Source organism: Microcaecilia unicolor, chromosome 1, assembly GCF_901765095.1.
Source record: "Microcaecilia unicolor chromosome 1, aMicUni1.1, whole genome shotgun sequence".
Classification (NCBI taxonomy): domain Eukaryota; kingdom Metazoa; phylum Chordata; class Amphibia; order Gymnophiona; family Siphonopidae; genus Microcaecilia; species Microcaecilia unicolor.
Window position 1 is genome coordinate 511,277,466 of NC_044031.1, and position 15,657 is coordinate 511,293,122.

Below are 15,657 nucleotides of genomic sequence, written 5' to 3' on the forward strand. Positions count from 1 at the left end.
GTCTTCAAGCTCTGAAACATTGTGGTCCAATTTCTTAAAATGGGGAACTAAAGATTTCCCTAAGTCATAAATTGCCTACCAAAATGGCTTCTAATGTAATAGTTTCTGGTTGTGTTAAACCAAAGGAAGAAGAAAGAAGTGAACCTGTTGTTTCAGTTGAACAGCTTCAGGAACATTCAGAAACTCAATAGGAGTAGCCAGAAGGTAGACTGTAGACTTTTCCCTCACTGCTGTGACCTGCATGCTACCGGAAACTCTGCTCAGCTCTACTGCACCTTGTGGTAAATCCAACTCCTCAGGTGCTGCACTGCCCTAGCCCCTTTGCACTGTTGTGGTCATGATATCATTGGCCATTGCCACAAGAGAGGGAGCAGATGGAGCACTATATAGTAGTGGCTGCTGTGGCAAACCCTCATCTCCAGGCACCAAGATAACTATATGCATTTAAGGATATAGGAAAAGCATGTGTACTGTATTGTAGCTTGAACAGTGGAAGCCATTATGCATTCAAAAACAGAGATCAATTGGCACTGATACATATAGGCAGTGAATTTTGCAGTCTGCACGTGGTAAGTGCCACATGTAGGTAGCAGACTTTGCAAAACTGTATGTCCAAGAGAGCAAATTAAAGTACTCAAATTGTTGGATTTTTGAGGTGGTGTTAAAGTCACGAGTGGTAAGCACAATTGCCCCTTCAATCGCTTCTCCAAATCCCATGTCCAAATGAGCAGTTGACATGTATTTGTATCTGGGAGTAGGTGTAAATGCAGATGGGGAAACTGTTTCAAGTATATATGTGTTAACATTACAAAATAGAAAAAAAATCTGTTCTTTTCAGGCTACACTCAACCATACTCAGAATGTGCCCTCTTAAAAATTGCATATATTTGCACATACACCCTCAGATTCTGTATAGCACGACCGAAATTGTACATGCAAATCCTGTCATATTCTGGATTTCCATGCACAATTTAATTCCTTAACAGGTCAATCAGTGCTGACAATTGCCACTTAACAAGCAATTATTTATACTACTTGGCATTAATTAGAATTTATGCACACAACTTGATAAGCGTATTCTGTAAAGTTGTGTGTGTAAATTTTAATGCATGTTGCCAAAAAGGGATGTGGCCATGGTTGTGGAATGGGTAGGCCATGGGCATTCTGAAAATCTATGCACAGGGTTATAGGATACACCTGCTAGAGTTAGGCGCAGGCATAGCTGCTAGGAGTATTCTTTAGATTGTAAGCTCTTTGAGCAGGGACTGTCTTTCTTCTATGTTTGTGCAGCGCTGCGTATGCCTTGTAGCGCTATAGAAATGCTAAATAGTAGTAGTAGTAGTATTCTATAAACTGCGCCTAAATCTAGATGCGGTTTACAGAATACGCCTAGGCAGAAATATTTTTGGCGCTGATTTTTCAGTTGCCATATATAGAATTTAGTCCATATTATGGCATGAAACCATTCCAAAATGACCTCCTATTTTGCTAAGAGATAAGGAACACCCATCCTGCTGACTCAGCCTGGGGTAGTTATTGGGAAAGAGGTAACTGACTGCTATCTTCAGGTTGGAAGGTGAATATAGTGGACATGAGGTGTTGACTCTGTCATTAGGGGCGTTAACTGCTGCCTTTGGGTAATAGACACAGGACCTCTGGGGCTGCATGTTTGTTTCATGATGGGTCCAGGTGTCCAAGAGCTTATTTGTATTTTAGGATTGGGTTGTTCTGGTCAAGATCCAAATTACTATGGTCTTTGAAGGGCACAAAAGCTAACCATTTTTCCTGATGGGTCACTTGAAGCCTCAAATAAAAATACTGGATAGTATGTCCAGTGTTGATATCCAATGATACTTCATTTCCCTTTAATATCTAATGAAGCATAGACATTTTTCCTAATGAATTCATTTGCATGCATATTAGAATTACTGTGTGGTAATGCGAATTACTGTGTGGTAATGCAAACTGATAATGACCATTGTATTTGGATGTTAGTTAATGTCCCCATTAGCACCCATTAAATACAGGTGTTACCACCAATGCTGTTTGAGCATGGGATAACTTGTGAAGCAGTACTTACAACTCTAGGGGGCCCATTTATTAAGCCGCGTAGGCGCCTATGTCCAACCCAATGCGTGCCAATTTGGAACTACCGCCTAGCTGCCGTGTGGCCCGGGCGGTAATTTAATTTTTTACATGCGCCAACTATGCACGCTGGAAAATATATTTTATTTTCCGGTGCGTGGCGCTAACCAGGTGGTAATCAGCATTGTATGCACATTGATGATTACTGCCCGGTTAACGTATGAGACCTTACTGCTAAGTGGCGGTATGGTCTCAGACCCAAAATGGATGCATGCCAATTTTCATTTTTGCAGCACGTCCATTTTTGTCCAAAATTTAAAAAAGGCATTTTTTACAGACGCTGAAAAATGGATCTGTGCATGTCCAAAACATGCATCTAAACTAGTGCAGGCCATTTTGCAGCGCACCTCAGTAAAACGACACCTAAAGATTTTAATGAGTAGAAGAGATGAACCCTTTTAGTCTTTCCCATCCATCTTCTAGCAGGCTACTAAGTTGCATAGACTCCTTAATGATACAGAGGTGTTGCTCAGTTTTTGTACCCCTGTTCTGAATTCTATAGTGAAATTATTTATTTCCTCTTAGGTGTATTTTGATGAACATTATTTTCTTAACTGTATATCTTACTGTCTCCAACAGGGTGTAAGGTTGTATTGCCGTCTTCATAGTCTCTTTACTCCTGTGATAAGGTGAGCTCACCTCATAATTCCAAAGTGATGCTAATGTACTAAACATTGCCTCTAATGAATATAACATAGAAGCACTTCTTGTTACACTTAACTGTTGCTTCAATAACGTATTCTTTTATTTGTGTTGAAAATGTTTAATTATTGAAACATTGAAATAATTGCATGCACATAAAAATTTCTATTCATAAGATTATTTTAATGATATGCTGCCCCTTGGGTGGGTAAAATAGTGATGGATAATCCACTAATATTCACAGTCAATATTTACAGCACAGTGTAAAAATGTGAGCATGAAGTCATGATCATTTAAAAACAAGAAATAACAACATGATAAAAACAATATTTTTCATGCCCACACGGACCAGTAAAAATTAGAGAGAACATTGCAGTAGACCGAATATTATCACAAGTCAGATAAATGGTGCTCTTCATATGGATATTCAGTCTGGATAGTGGCATAGAATAGCCGGATATCATTTGATTGCTGCAGCTGGCATTAAAAAGAGGAAAACACTGACTGTGGTGGCTAAGGATTAACCTGATAATCAATACAGTCAACTAGCTTTCGGAGGACAATGTGCTATGCTGACAATGTGCATGTGTCTTACATAGCGTGTATTTGACAGATGAGCATGCACAGAGGTGGAGTCTGGGCAGAGCATGGGTAGGACTCACATGTAAGTGCATACACGCTAGCTCTGTATGCCTGGTTATGTGCACTTGCCTTTACAGGTGTGGAAGAGTAACCTACTGGTTAGCACAGTGGCCTAAAAACCAGGGGAACTGCATTCAATTCCCACTGCAGCTCCTTGTGACTCTAAGCAAGTCAATTAACCCTCCATTGGCCCAGGTACAAAATAAGTACCTGTATGTAATATGGAAACCACTTTGATTATAACCACAGAAAGGCAGAATATCAAATCCTATCCCCTTTCCCTATAGGATAGTTGCCTATTATGACTTTGACCTTTCCTCTTTAGTAAAGGCGACATATAAAGTATTAATAAATATATTAATTAAAAATAACTTCTGTTTTTAAAAGCAAAGATCCTTGAAAGTTAGTGTGATTAATACAATGTTTTACTTTTGCAGGGATAAAGATTACCACCTCAGAACCTACAAATCTGTAGTCATGGCAAACAAGCTAACAGACTGGCTAATTGCACAGGTAATCACATTTGAAGGGCATTATGACAAATTCACTTTACCCAGAAAGGTATCTAGAGAGGTGTGTGAAGGGATATAGGAATTACCTGTCTTAAAGCTTTCTAATGATTGACGAGTGGTTGCATGATCAAAATACTTCAACTATCTACATATAGCAAGTAAATCTCTCTCAAATGAGTTATTGTATGGGAGGAAAAGACTTCAGATGCTCAGCATTCATGTATAAAGGTAAATTTCTCAATGTGAATGCCTCGCTGCACAGTGTTCACTTTTGAAAATGTATTTATTCTAGTTGTGAACTTCTGGCGAGCTTCTTCGTAAATCAGAAAAACCTCTCCATGAATAAATCTTTTTTGCAGAATTTTGTATAATTTTTAAAAATAATATATATGAACTATCCAACAACAGATAGTAATGTTCTATTAGAGTTACAAAAAGGTACTTATCTCATCTGTGGCTTAAGCTACAGGGTACACTCTACAGAGAGCTCCTGTTTCGCAAGTGCTTCTTCATTAGGAAGTCATTATACAATTGGTGCTCCCTGCACTGCATCAGGGCAACAAAAAGGAGATACCAATTTATAGAATTACTCCCATTGGTTTTCCAAAGCTTGTCTGTCTCTTCAGGACCATTCTTAGCAATTGCGGGTCCCTGTGCAGACCAGTTCGCTGGGGCCCCCCAATCTCACTTCATCTCACGTCCTCTCTCTTCCCTCCCCTCCATCCATATCCAGCATTTCAACTCTCCCCTCTCCTCCATCCATGTCCAGAATTTCTCCTCTCTCCCCTCCCCTCCATCCATGTACATCTCCTTCCTGTCTTCCCTCACATCCATCCATGTCCAACATTTCTCCTGCCCTCGCCTCCATCCATCCATGTCCAGCAACTCTTCTCTCCCCCTGCCCTCCCCACCCATCCATGTCCAGTGATTCTCCTTTGCCCCCTGTCCTCCCTTCTCATCCACATCCAGTGATTCTCCTCTGTCGCCTGCCCTCCCCTTCCAGCGATTCTCCTCTGCCCTCCCCTCATTGTCCAGTGACTTGCCCCAGCCCCACCTGTGCCCTCAGTTTTCCATAGCCCTCCTTTCCTTCCAGCCGCCCTGCGTTTAAAAAGTCGCAGCAGCGGCAGAGTCAGCGAAAAAACATGTTCGCCTCTAGCCTTTAAGCCTTCTCTTCTCTCTCAGTATGCACTGTGCCGCCTTTGCGGAAACCGGAAACAGGAAATTACATCAGAGAAAGGCGGCACAGTGCACGCTGAGAAAGAAGGGAAGGCTTAAAGGCTAGAGGCAAGAGGCAAGCCTGCTTTTTCACTGTCGCTGCCGCCGCTGCAACTTTTTAAACGCAGGGCGGCTAGAAGGAAAGTTGAGGATCGAATGGCAGGGAGCGAGAAGAACCACTGCAGGGCCCCTTGAGGCATGAGGCCCTGTGCGACCGCTCCTGTCGCCCCTGCCTAAGACCGGCCCTGTGTCTCTTTCTCATTGTCTACATATTAAAAAAGGAGAATTATGGGGTCAGTATTTAAAGGGGTTTAACCAGGAAGGAAAGGCTCCTGTTTGGTTAAACCCTGCTGAATATTGCCACTAACCAGTCCATTCCCTAACCGTCTGGGTTAGGGGCTGTCTGTGGGCGGAGTTTAGGCGGAGCTACAACTTAACCGGTTAGCAGTGATATTGAGACCATTAACTGGCTAAGTATGTGGATAAAGTTAGAATAGCTGATCGGCTGTCCGAACTTTATCTGCCAAGTTAACCAGGCACCGACCAGGTAAACACACATACCCAGATAGTCAATGCCAGAAGCTTGGCAACTTTACAAAATAAGGGGGGGTATATGGTTATAATATATATCTCTTTGCTTAATATTATTAAACAAGGAGAACTATGCATATAATTGTCTTTGTTTAATAATCTAAATTGATTTAGTATTAAGCAAAACAAATGGTTATGAAGCTATGCCAAAAAGAGATGATTTAAATTTTATTTTTAAAGAACTGTGCTTACTAAAGCATAGTACACACTGACGGACATTAGCTTGCTCTATGTACCACGCGGCCTATAGGAATAAAAATGGGTCACATGTTACTTAGCGCATGCTACACTTTTGCGTACATAGCCTTTGTTGCAAAGGTTTTCTCTATTCTAATAAAATATTCAAAAGAAGGTCTTCATGGCCTCGTTGAAGGTTTTGTTGAAAATCTTGGATGATAATGGTGCTGTATCTCACCTGCTGGGGCCTGCTTTTTTCATATTTCTGTGCTTGACAGGGAGATTGTCGGACACGGGAGGAAGCGATTATCTTAGGAGTGGGACTTTGTGACAATGGGGTTATGCATCATGGTAAGAAAAACATTGTATGAGCCAAATCTGTTTTATTTGAATGCAAAGCTGAAATTTAATGGGACCAATGTTCAGACCACAGGAGGCAACCTGGCTAACTCCCGCAGTTGGCGGTGAGGCCAGGTATTCAATGCCAGGCCATTTCCAGTGACTGGCATGGAATATCTGGTTTATTTGTGGTCAGTTTAAACTTAACCGCCCAAGCTAATAGTCAGCACTGGCCAGTTAAGTTTATAGTGGCCAAAGATATGCCTGCTATTTGAGCAGACCAATTTTGTTGCCAAACTTAGGGGCCCTTTTACTAAGCTGCATAGAGTGCTGAACCATGGTGGAGATTTGTGGGAGAAATGAGAGCGAAGAGTCCAGAAGGACCCGTGGAGGGGCATAATTGAAAGGGACGCCCAAGTTTTGTTGAGGACGTCCTCGCAAAACGTCCCGATGGAGAGGCGGAGAAACCCGTATTATCGAATCAAGATGGACGTCCATCTTTCGTTTCGATAATACGGTTGGGGATGCCCAAATCTTGAAATTTTGGTCATCCTTAGAGATGGTCGTCCATAGATTTGGTCGTTTCTGATTTTCGGCGATAATGGAAACCAAGGATGCCCATCTCAGAAACGACCAAATGCAAGCCATTTGGTCATGGGAGGAGCCAGCATTTGTAGTGCACTGGTCCCTGTGACATGTCAGGACACCAACCGGGCACCCTAGGGGGCACTGCAGTGGACTTCATAAATTGCTCCCAGGAACATAGCTCCCATACCTTGTCTGCTGAGCCCCCCAACCCCCCCCCCTAAAACCCACTACCCACAACTGTACACCACTACCATAGCCCTTATGGGTGAAGGGGGGCACCTACATGTGGGTACAGTGGATTTGTGGTGGGTTTTGAAGGGCTCGCTGTTTCCTCCACAAACGTAACAGGTAGGGAGGGGGATGGGCCTGGGTCCACCTGTCTGAAGTGCAGTGCACCCACTAAAACTGCTCCAGGAACCTGCATACTGCTGTGATGGACCTGAGTATGACATCTGAGGCTGGCAAAAAATATTTTGAAAGTTGTTTTTTGAGGGTGGGAGGGAGTTAGTGACCACTGGGGGAGTAAGGGGAGGTCATCCCCGATTCTCTGCAGTGGTCATCTGGTCATTTCGAGCACCTTTTTGTGCCTTGGTCGTAAGAAAAACACGACCAGGTAAAGTCGTCCAAGTGTTCATCAGGGATGTCCTTGTTTCTTTCGATTATGGGTTGAGGACATCCACCTTCACTATGCCTCCGATAAGCCCCCTTGAACTTTGGCCGTCCCTGCGACGGAAAGCAGTTGGGGATGTCCAAAATCTACTTTCCATTATACCGATTTGGATGACCCTGGGAGAAGGACGCCCATCTTCCGATTTGTGTCAAAAGATGAGCATCCATCTCTTTTGAAAATGAGCCTGATAATCACCTACGCACGTCCTATGCACATCAGTTTTGAACTACCACCCTGCTACCCTGTGGCCCGGGCGTAATTTCATTTTTTACATGTGTCCACTAAGCGTGCCAAAATTTTCCAGCTTGTGGCACTAACCGGGTGGTAATCGGCATTGTAGGTGCATAGACCATTACTGCCCGGTTAACACTAGGCCAATGGGTGGCAGTAAGGTCTCAGGCCCAAAATGGACGTGCGCCAATTTTTATTTTGCCACACGTCCATTTTCAGCCAAAAAAAAGAGGCCTTTTTTTGCATCCAATGCACATGTCTACACCAGTGCAGGCCATTTTTCGGCGCACCTTAGTAAAAGGACCCCTCAGCTGGCAATGTGCTGAATATTTGTGGATAGCCAGTTATATTGCACGATAAAACTGGTTTACCGCTATGTGCTGACCATGAAATATTCAGTAGGAAATAGCCGGCTATCACCCATTGAATATTTGTGGACAGCCAGTTAAGTGCTATTTAAGTGGCCAGGAGCTGTTCCTGGCCTATTAAAAAGTGCTGAATATCAGGGGGAAATGTATCCCAAAAAATAAAGGGGCCCTTTTACTAAAGTACATTAAGCAGTTAATACATGAAACAGTGCACACTAATTGTTAGTATATGAGTGTGGTAACTGTTACATGACAGTATACTGTGCTGGGGGGTGGAAACGGGCCTTGACTGCATATTGCAGCACAAGGGAATTACCATGCACTGTCACAGATGCACTTACCATCTCCTCAAGAAGTGCTAGTTATGAATAATCATGATAGATGGTGAAGACGTTTTCTGTGTGCTAACTATGAAAGACTACTGGCATAGCTACGGGGGGGGGGGGGGGGGGGGGGGCTTGGGTTTTTTTAATTACTTTACAAGATACCTGGTGATGGAGATGGTTTCTGTTGCTGTTATCGAGATGACACCAAAATCAGACATTTGCTATACACTGCCTTGAGTGAGTTCCTTCCAAAAGGTGGTAAATAAATCCTAATAAATACATGTTATTTTGTATGATGAGTTGTAAGTGGAAATGTCCTGGTTCTGCTCCGTACCCACTGTTGTATCAGTAAGGCTTTTGTACATGCAGATTATGTTTAAACTTAATGGTCCAGTGTACAGGGTCAGGGAAGGGGGGAAATGGGACCTTTTTGTGGTTTTTGCAACTACGTTCAAAGCAGTTTACGTGGTATATACAGTTACTTACTTGTACCTGGGGCAATGGAGGGTTAAGTGACTTGCCCAGAGTCACAAGGAGCTGCAGTGGGAATTAAACCCAGTTCCCCAGGTTCAAAGTCTGCTGCATTAACCACTAGGCTACTTCTCATTATTTTACTGGGTGAATAATTTAATTGCAAGAATTTTAGCTCTTTTATATGTACTGCTGCTGGTAACAGGGATATGTGGCTACTGTGGGGTGGATAACTGTAATGAACAGGAAAACATCTATATGAAGAGTCCAGACAGGGGCAGAGAAGTAGAGAATGCAACACAAGCTTCAACGTAGGGAGTCTACACAAAACGTTTTAACACAGGAAGACTTAAAAAAGAACCCCAAAACTTTTAATAGCACCAAGGAGAAACCTGACATGGGACCATGTTTCTGTGGAGCAAACCGCCTGCCTCAAGGCTCAAAGGTTACACTGTGTATAAAAACATATATAATAAACATGAATACAATGAATGCCATAACACAATAAACATAAAAAGATATATAATAATATTTATATTCTTAAAATGGACTCAATTATAAGTAGTTGTGAAAAAAATACATAATGAAAAGCAATAGTGAACAATAAATAAATTTGATACATAAAAAAGGCATAATTAGATACAGGCACAGCAATCATTATTTAAACAATTAAATAACAAGTATATGTGTTTATATGTTAACCAGTAACTCTTAAATGTTTATATTATGTACATAAGTACGTAAGTAATGCCACACTGGGAAAAGACCAAGGGTCCATCGAGCCTAGCATCTTGTCCACGACAGCATCCAATCCAGGCCAAGGGCACCTGGCAACCTTCCCAAACGTACAAACATTCTATACATGTTATTCCTGGGATTTTGGATTTTTCCAAGTCCGTTTAGTAGCAGTTTATGGACTTGTCCTTTAGGAAACCGTCCAACCCCTTTTTAAACTCTGCTAAGCTAACCACCTTCACCACATTTTCCGGCAATGAATTCCAGAGTTTAATTACACGTTGGGTGAAGAAACATTTTCTCCGATTTGTTTTAAATTTACTACACTGTAGTTTAATCGCATGCCCCCTAGTCCTAGTATTTTTGGAAAGCGTGAACAGACGCTTCACATCCACTCATTATTTTATATACCTCTATCATGTCTCCCCTCAGCCGTCTCTTCTCCAAGCTGAATAGCCCTAGCCTCCTTAGTCTTTCTTCATAGGGAAGTCGTCCCATCCCCGCTATCATTTTAGTCGCCCTTCGCTGCACCTTTTCCAATTCTACTATATCTTTCTTGAGATGCGGCGACCAGAATTGAACACAATACTCAAGGTGCGGTCGCACCATGGAGCGATACAACGGCATTATAACATCCTCACACCTGTTTTCCATACCTTTCCTAATAATACCCAACATTCTATTCGCTTTCTTAGCCGCAGCAGCACACTGAGCAGAAGGTTTCAGTGTGTTATCGACGACATAAACTATATTTGTATAAGAGACCTCTCTTATATAGAATCCAAAACAAAAAGGGCTAGAAAAAAAATAAATAACCCACCTGTTGGTGACATAAAGAAATGGTGCCCTTGATAAAGTGGTCCTGGTTTCTTATAGTAGAATCTCTATAAAATAAACAAAGTGCTAAGCTAAAAAGTATATGAAAAAATACAAAGTAAAAAACAGTACATATATATGTGTTTTTTCCTACGTATCTGAAACTAAAACAAAGTGTGCTCATGAATGTATCAAAAGTGAAATAGTTGTTACGGCTAAACAGAGCATAAGGAACCACAGCCAAAAAAAAGAAAAAGAAACACAAATGTGATCGTGTTGGGTGAAATAGGCTAAATAAGGCTAAATAAAACTCTATATGAATAACTATGTATTCAACCACTGGAGGTACAAGATGTAGCATGAAATAAAAATTGTGTCTGCTTTTCTTTATAAAACAAACTTTAAATAAGTGCCTTAATCAGTGCTTTTAGTGGATGCCCTGTTATAGAATTAGCTTCTTAGGGGGCATTTCTATAAGTGGATACCTCCTTTTAGGCACCCCGATGTTGCGCAGAGACAGCACCTGAGCACCCAGATTTTATTATAGAATACTAATGTAAACAAAGAGGAAAGTGGGAATGAAAACTAGGATTTCCAAAGACAGGACCACAGAAGTTCTAAAGTGCAGCAGTGTTTATTGAAAATCAAAATGACTCAACACAGCATTGTGTTTCAGCCAGAGGGCCTGCATCAGGAGTTTGGATAGCTGGGTATGTGTCCCTTGAATAGTTGCAGCAGGTACAGGATGATCATAATTGCCAACTATGATCATTCTGTAGCTGCTGTATCTATTCAAGGGACGCATACTCAGCTATCCAGGCTCCTGATGCAGGCCCTCTGGGAGTCACTTTGATTTTCAATAAACACTGCTGCACTTTAGAACTTCTGTGGTTCTGTTTTTGGAAATCCTGGTTTTCATTCCCACTTTCCTCTTTGTTTGAGTTTCTCCGTGGGATTTCTTGAGTTCTCCACGTCTCTTTAGAATACTAATGTAACCAGGTATTGGCACACCTAACATTCACATGTCCACAGGTACGCCAGCCATAGACCTGGTGTAACAAGCACATAAATGTGGCAACATCTTCTTTTTGGGTAACTATCTGACTTGGATGGATTTTTTTTGTTTGATTATACGCTTTAGAGGTTTTTCTGCAAGAAAAACATATATCTGCCAGTTATGCCATTTTTTGGACTCTTTTTTTTTTTTTTATTATGAGCTCCTTGGTTTATTTGTGCGCCCCTGCCTCAGAAACTGAGGGCCTCTTTTACCAAGCTGTGGCAAAAGTGGGCCTGTGCTGACATCAGTGTGTGTTTTCAATGCACACTGAGGCCCCCTTTCACCACAGCTGGTAAAAGATAGGCTTTTCATTTTCTTAAGAAATGGCAGTGTGTCAAGTGAAGCACTTGCCACATGGCCATTTCAGAGGGGACCTCTTACTGACACTCATTGAGTTGGCGGTAAGGGCTCCAGCGCTAACCCAGAGGTAACCGGGCAGTAATTACCACTGGATACACACTGGTGCTACAAAAATAAATATATTTTTGTGGCGCCATATATGATGGTGCGCTGGGAGTGGGAAGTACCTCTGGGCTGCTGCGGTACCTGGCAATACTTCCTTTTTAGTGAGTGGTAAGTCTGTTTAGGGCTTACCGCCGCTTTGTAAAGGGGGCCCTGAATGAGTTTCAGTGATATACCTAATATACTTATGTATGCATTGGATGTTGTTCTTAAGTAGCATGCATACTCTTGAAATAGATTAAAACCACTTATGCCATACAGGTTTTATTAATTTACTGTTGTGTTTGAATGAAGCTTTGACTGTAAATCTCATAAGGGGCTAACTTTGCATTTATGTATGAAACAGTCTTGGAGAAAAGTGAATTCAAAGATGAACCTCTTCTCTTTCGATTTTTTGCGGATGAAGAAATGGAAGGGTCAAACATGAAACACAGACTTATGAAGCATGATTTAAAAATTGTTGAAAATGTCATAGCAAAGTCATTATTGGTAAGTAACTGGTTACACTGTATATTTTCTTTATGATTCAGAATAATATAAGGAAAAATAATAGAGCCCAAATGTGAAGTTATCTGCTAGTAGAGGCAAGGTGGGAAGGGTTAAGTAATCAAGAAACACTCAAGACATTCTTGAGAGTCTGTACCATCGGGGTTGGGGGGGGGGGGGGGGGTGAATTGACCAAAAAATAGTATTTCCCAGAGAAACCAATCAGATGAAACATTTTGCTTCCTGTACAGAATGCGCAATTGGTGGATCATGACTACATCAGATTTAGAAAGGACTGGATTGTACCAAAATCCATGAGGTGCTCAGAGAAGGAATATCAGGAGCTATTTGCGATTTGGAATAGTTCTTTAATGCTCACAACAAAATAGTTGCAAATCTCTTTATGATTTTGGCAAGTACTGTACAAACATGGCAAGACCACCTACTAGGAGTGGTCTCTGTGAAGACATCAGGTAAATATTTCAACTCCATGGCTGGCATTATATTTTTTTAAATGCCAGCTGCAGCATTTAAATGCTTCATGTATATTCAGTGCTGCGATCCGTGGAAGTGATGGCACTGGATGCACATTGTTAAAGAAATTACAAGCTTTAGAGAGCAAAATGGTACAAACACCACTCAAAATATAAAACTTTTGCTCATGTCTGCTTCAGAGTGCTCACTAACCGCAAAGTGTGTTTTTGATGTGTGCCAGGCCCCCTTTTACCACAGTGGGTAAAAGGGATCTTTCTTTTCAGTAGGAAATGGCCGTGTGGCAAGTAAAACACTTACCTTGCGACCATTTCGAGATGAGCCTTTATTGCCACCCATTGAGATGGCGGTAAGGGCTCCTGCGCTAACCTGGCGGTAACCGGGCTGTGTGTGGCACTGCCCGATTACCACTGGGTGCACACCGGTGCTACAAAAATAAATATATTTTTGTAGCGCTGGATATGACAGCATGCTGGGGGTGGGAAGTACTGCTGGGCTGTTACATTTGTACTGCTGGGCTGCTGAGGTAGCCTGGCGGTACTTCCTGTGTTGTGAGTGGTAAGCCCGCATTGGGCTTACAGCTGCTTTGTAAAAGGGGCTGTTAATAACAGAAGCCTCAACTACTCCAAGGAAAGCCCTAAAATAGCTAAATACAAAAATCTCAATGGGGTTACTTCAGATACTTCAGTGCACAGTGGAAAAAGAACTCCCCAACTCCCACTCCTGAAGTAGCTTTTGCAAAACCAGGGGCCCTTCGTTAAGGTTTTTGGATTAGAGCTGTGAAGCAAGTGGACACTGGGAAGCAAGTTGGGTTGGATTTATCAAGCTCTGTCTACTGCAAGCTGAGTAAAGCTGGCAGTGCACTGTTTTTGCTTTCACTCTATTTTACAAATCTTTTTGGAACATTGTATTAGGCACTTCCTGGTTTCAGAGCTCTCTCTTCTGTTTTGTGTTATTAGGAGCTGTCTGTTTTTTCAGCAGTGGCTTTTTTTCTCCCAATTTTTGGGGGACTTGTTTTTCCATTGCTGTGTTTGCAGTTGCATTGAAGCCTCTGATACTAACCTCATTGAGTTTTTTGTAATTAGCCATTTTGGAGGAGATTGTATGTATGGTGCCCAAAAAATCGGTGTTGAAATTGGTGCTGACTAAGCGTATTCTATAATCGGTGCCTAGATTAAGGCACCGATTATAGAATATGCTTAGTTCATATTTCAGCGCCTAAATCCACGCTCATTTATTTACACCACTGAAAACCTGGTGTAAATCCCTGCACGTAGATTTAAGCGCACTAGCAGGCTTATTTTCAAAAGAGAAGGGCGCCCATCTTTCGACACAAATCGCAAAGATGGGCGTCCTCCTCACAGGGTCGCCCATATCGGCATAATCAATAGCTGATTTTGGGCGTCCTCAACTGCTTTCCGTTACAGGGACAACCAAAGTTCACGGGGGCGTGTCAGAGGCTAAGATTCCAATACTGTCATTAATGAGGTAATTCTATAGAGTGGGTGCTAACATGTAAATGATTACAGTAACGGCATATAAGTGCACATGTGTGCACATATGCATATAACTGGCCAAATTCCACCCAAGCACTATTATGTAAATATGTGCATATCTTACATATCATGTATTTGATAGATGAACACAGAAAAAGGCGGAGGCTGGGTGGGTCTGACATTTAGTCATCAGCACTTTTACCAGCTCTATGGCTAAATTATAGGTAAATAAACAAAACAAAAACAGTGGACAGTGTACATGCAATTCAATTAAATCACAAAACTATTTCAATTTTAATCAATATAAATTTTTTATAATAACATGGAAGATAAAAAGGCCTCAGCAGTCAAGACTGAAAGCTACAGAGTGATAAGCATTTGAAACCATGTGCAATCATATCTTCAGTCGTTTTGAATACTATAGCGTCTTAAAACATTCTGACTAGCAGTGCAGTGCAAATATTGTGCAGCATACAAATGGAATTGAGAGTCATTCCCCTGACAAAGCTTGTCGTATGGTGAAACGGGTTCCCGTCAAGATCTTTTTTGAAGCTAAGTGAAAGTTTACAGCTTTTGTTTTGGCAATGCACGTACAAGTTTGCAAAGGGCAGTACTGATTTCATATGGAAGTGGCAATTTTGATACTGCAAATATGATATTTGAAATTTGGGAGGTTTTTGGCCAATGATTAGTGTAAAGTTCAAGATGCTACAATATTCAGAACGACTGAAGATATGATTGCATATGGTTTAAACTGTTTATCACTCTGTAGCTTTCAGTCGTGACTACCGAGGCCTTTTTATCATCCATGTTATTATAAAAAATGTATATTGATTAAAATTAAAATATTTTTGTGACTTAATTGAATTGAGTGGATACTCTCCACTGTTTTTTGGTTTAGTTTCACTAATATTTTATATGGAGTTTTTGTTTCCTTGTTGGTTGAGTACAGTAAATTATAGGTATACATTTTGGGCCAAATTTTATATATGGCACCTTAAAAATCAGCACTGTAAAAGCACATAGGGGTCCCTTTACAAAGGTGCACTGAAAAATGGTCTACGGTAGTGTAGACACGTGTTTTGGGTGTGCACAGAATCATTTTTCAACACACCTACAAAAAATGCTTTTTAAAATTTTTGCCAAAAATGGATGTGCGGCAAAATGAAAAATTGTTGCGCATCCATTTTAGGTCT

At 41.4% G+C, this 15,657-nt stretch overlaps 1 protein-coding gene across 1 annotated transcript in view; it reads left to right on the plus strand.

The window, feature by feature from the left end:
- PREX2 (phosphatidylinositol-3,4,5-trisphosphate dependent Rac exchange factor 2) overlaps positions 1-15,657 on the plus strand; it is a 523,586-nt gene that overhangs the window by 248,501 nt on the left and 259,428 nt on the right. The window contains 4 exon segments of the mRNA XM_030215317.1: positions 2,725-2,774; positions 3,867-3,942; positions 6,203-6,275; positions 12,334-12,476. Coding sequence (XP_030071177.1) covers positions 2,725-2,774; positions 3,867-3,942; positions 6,203-6,275; positions 12,334-12,476 — 342 coding nt within the window.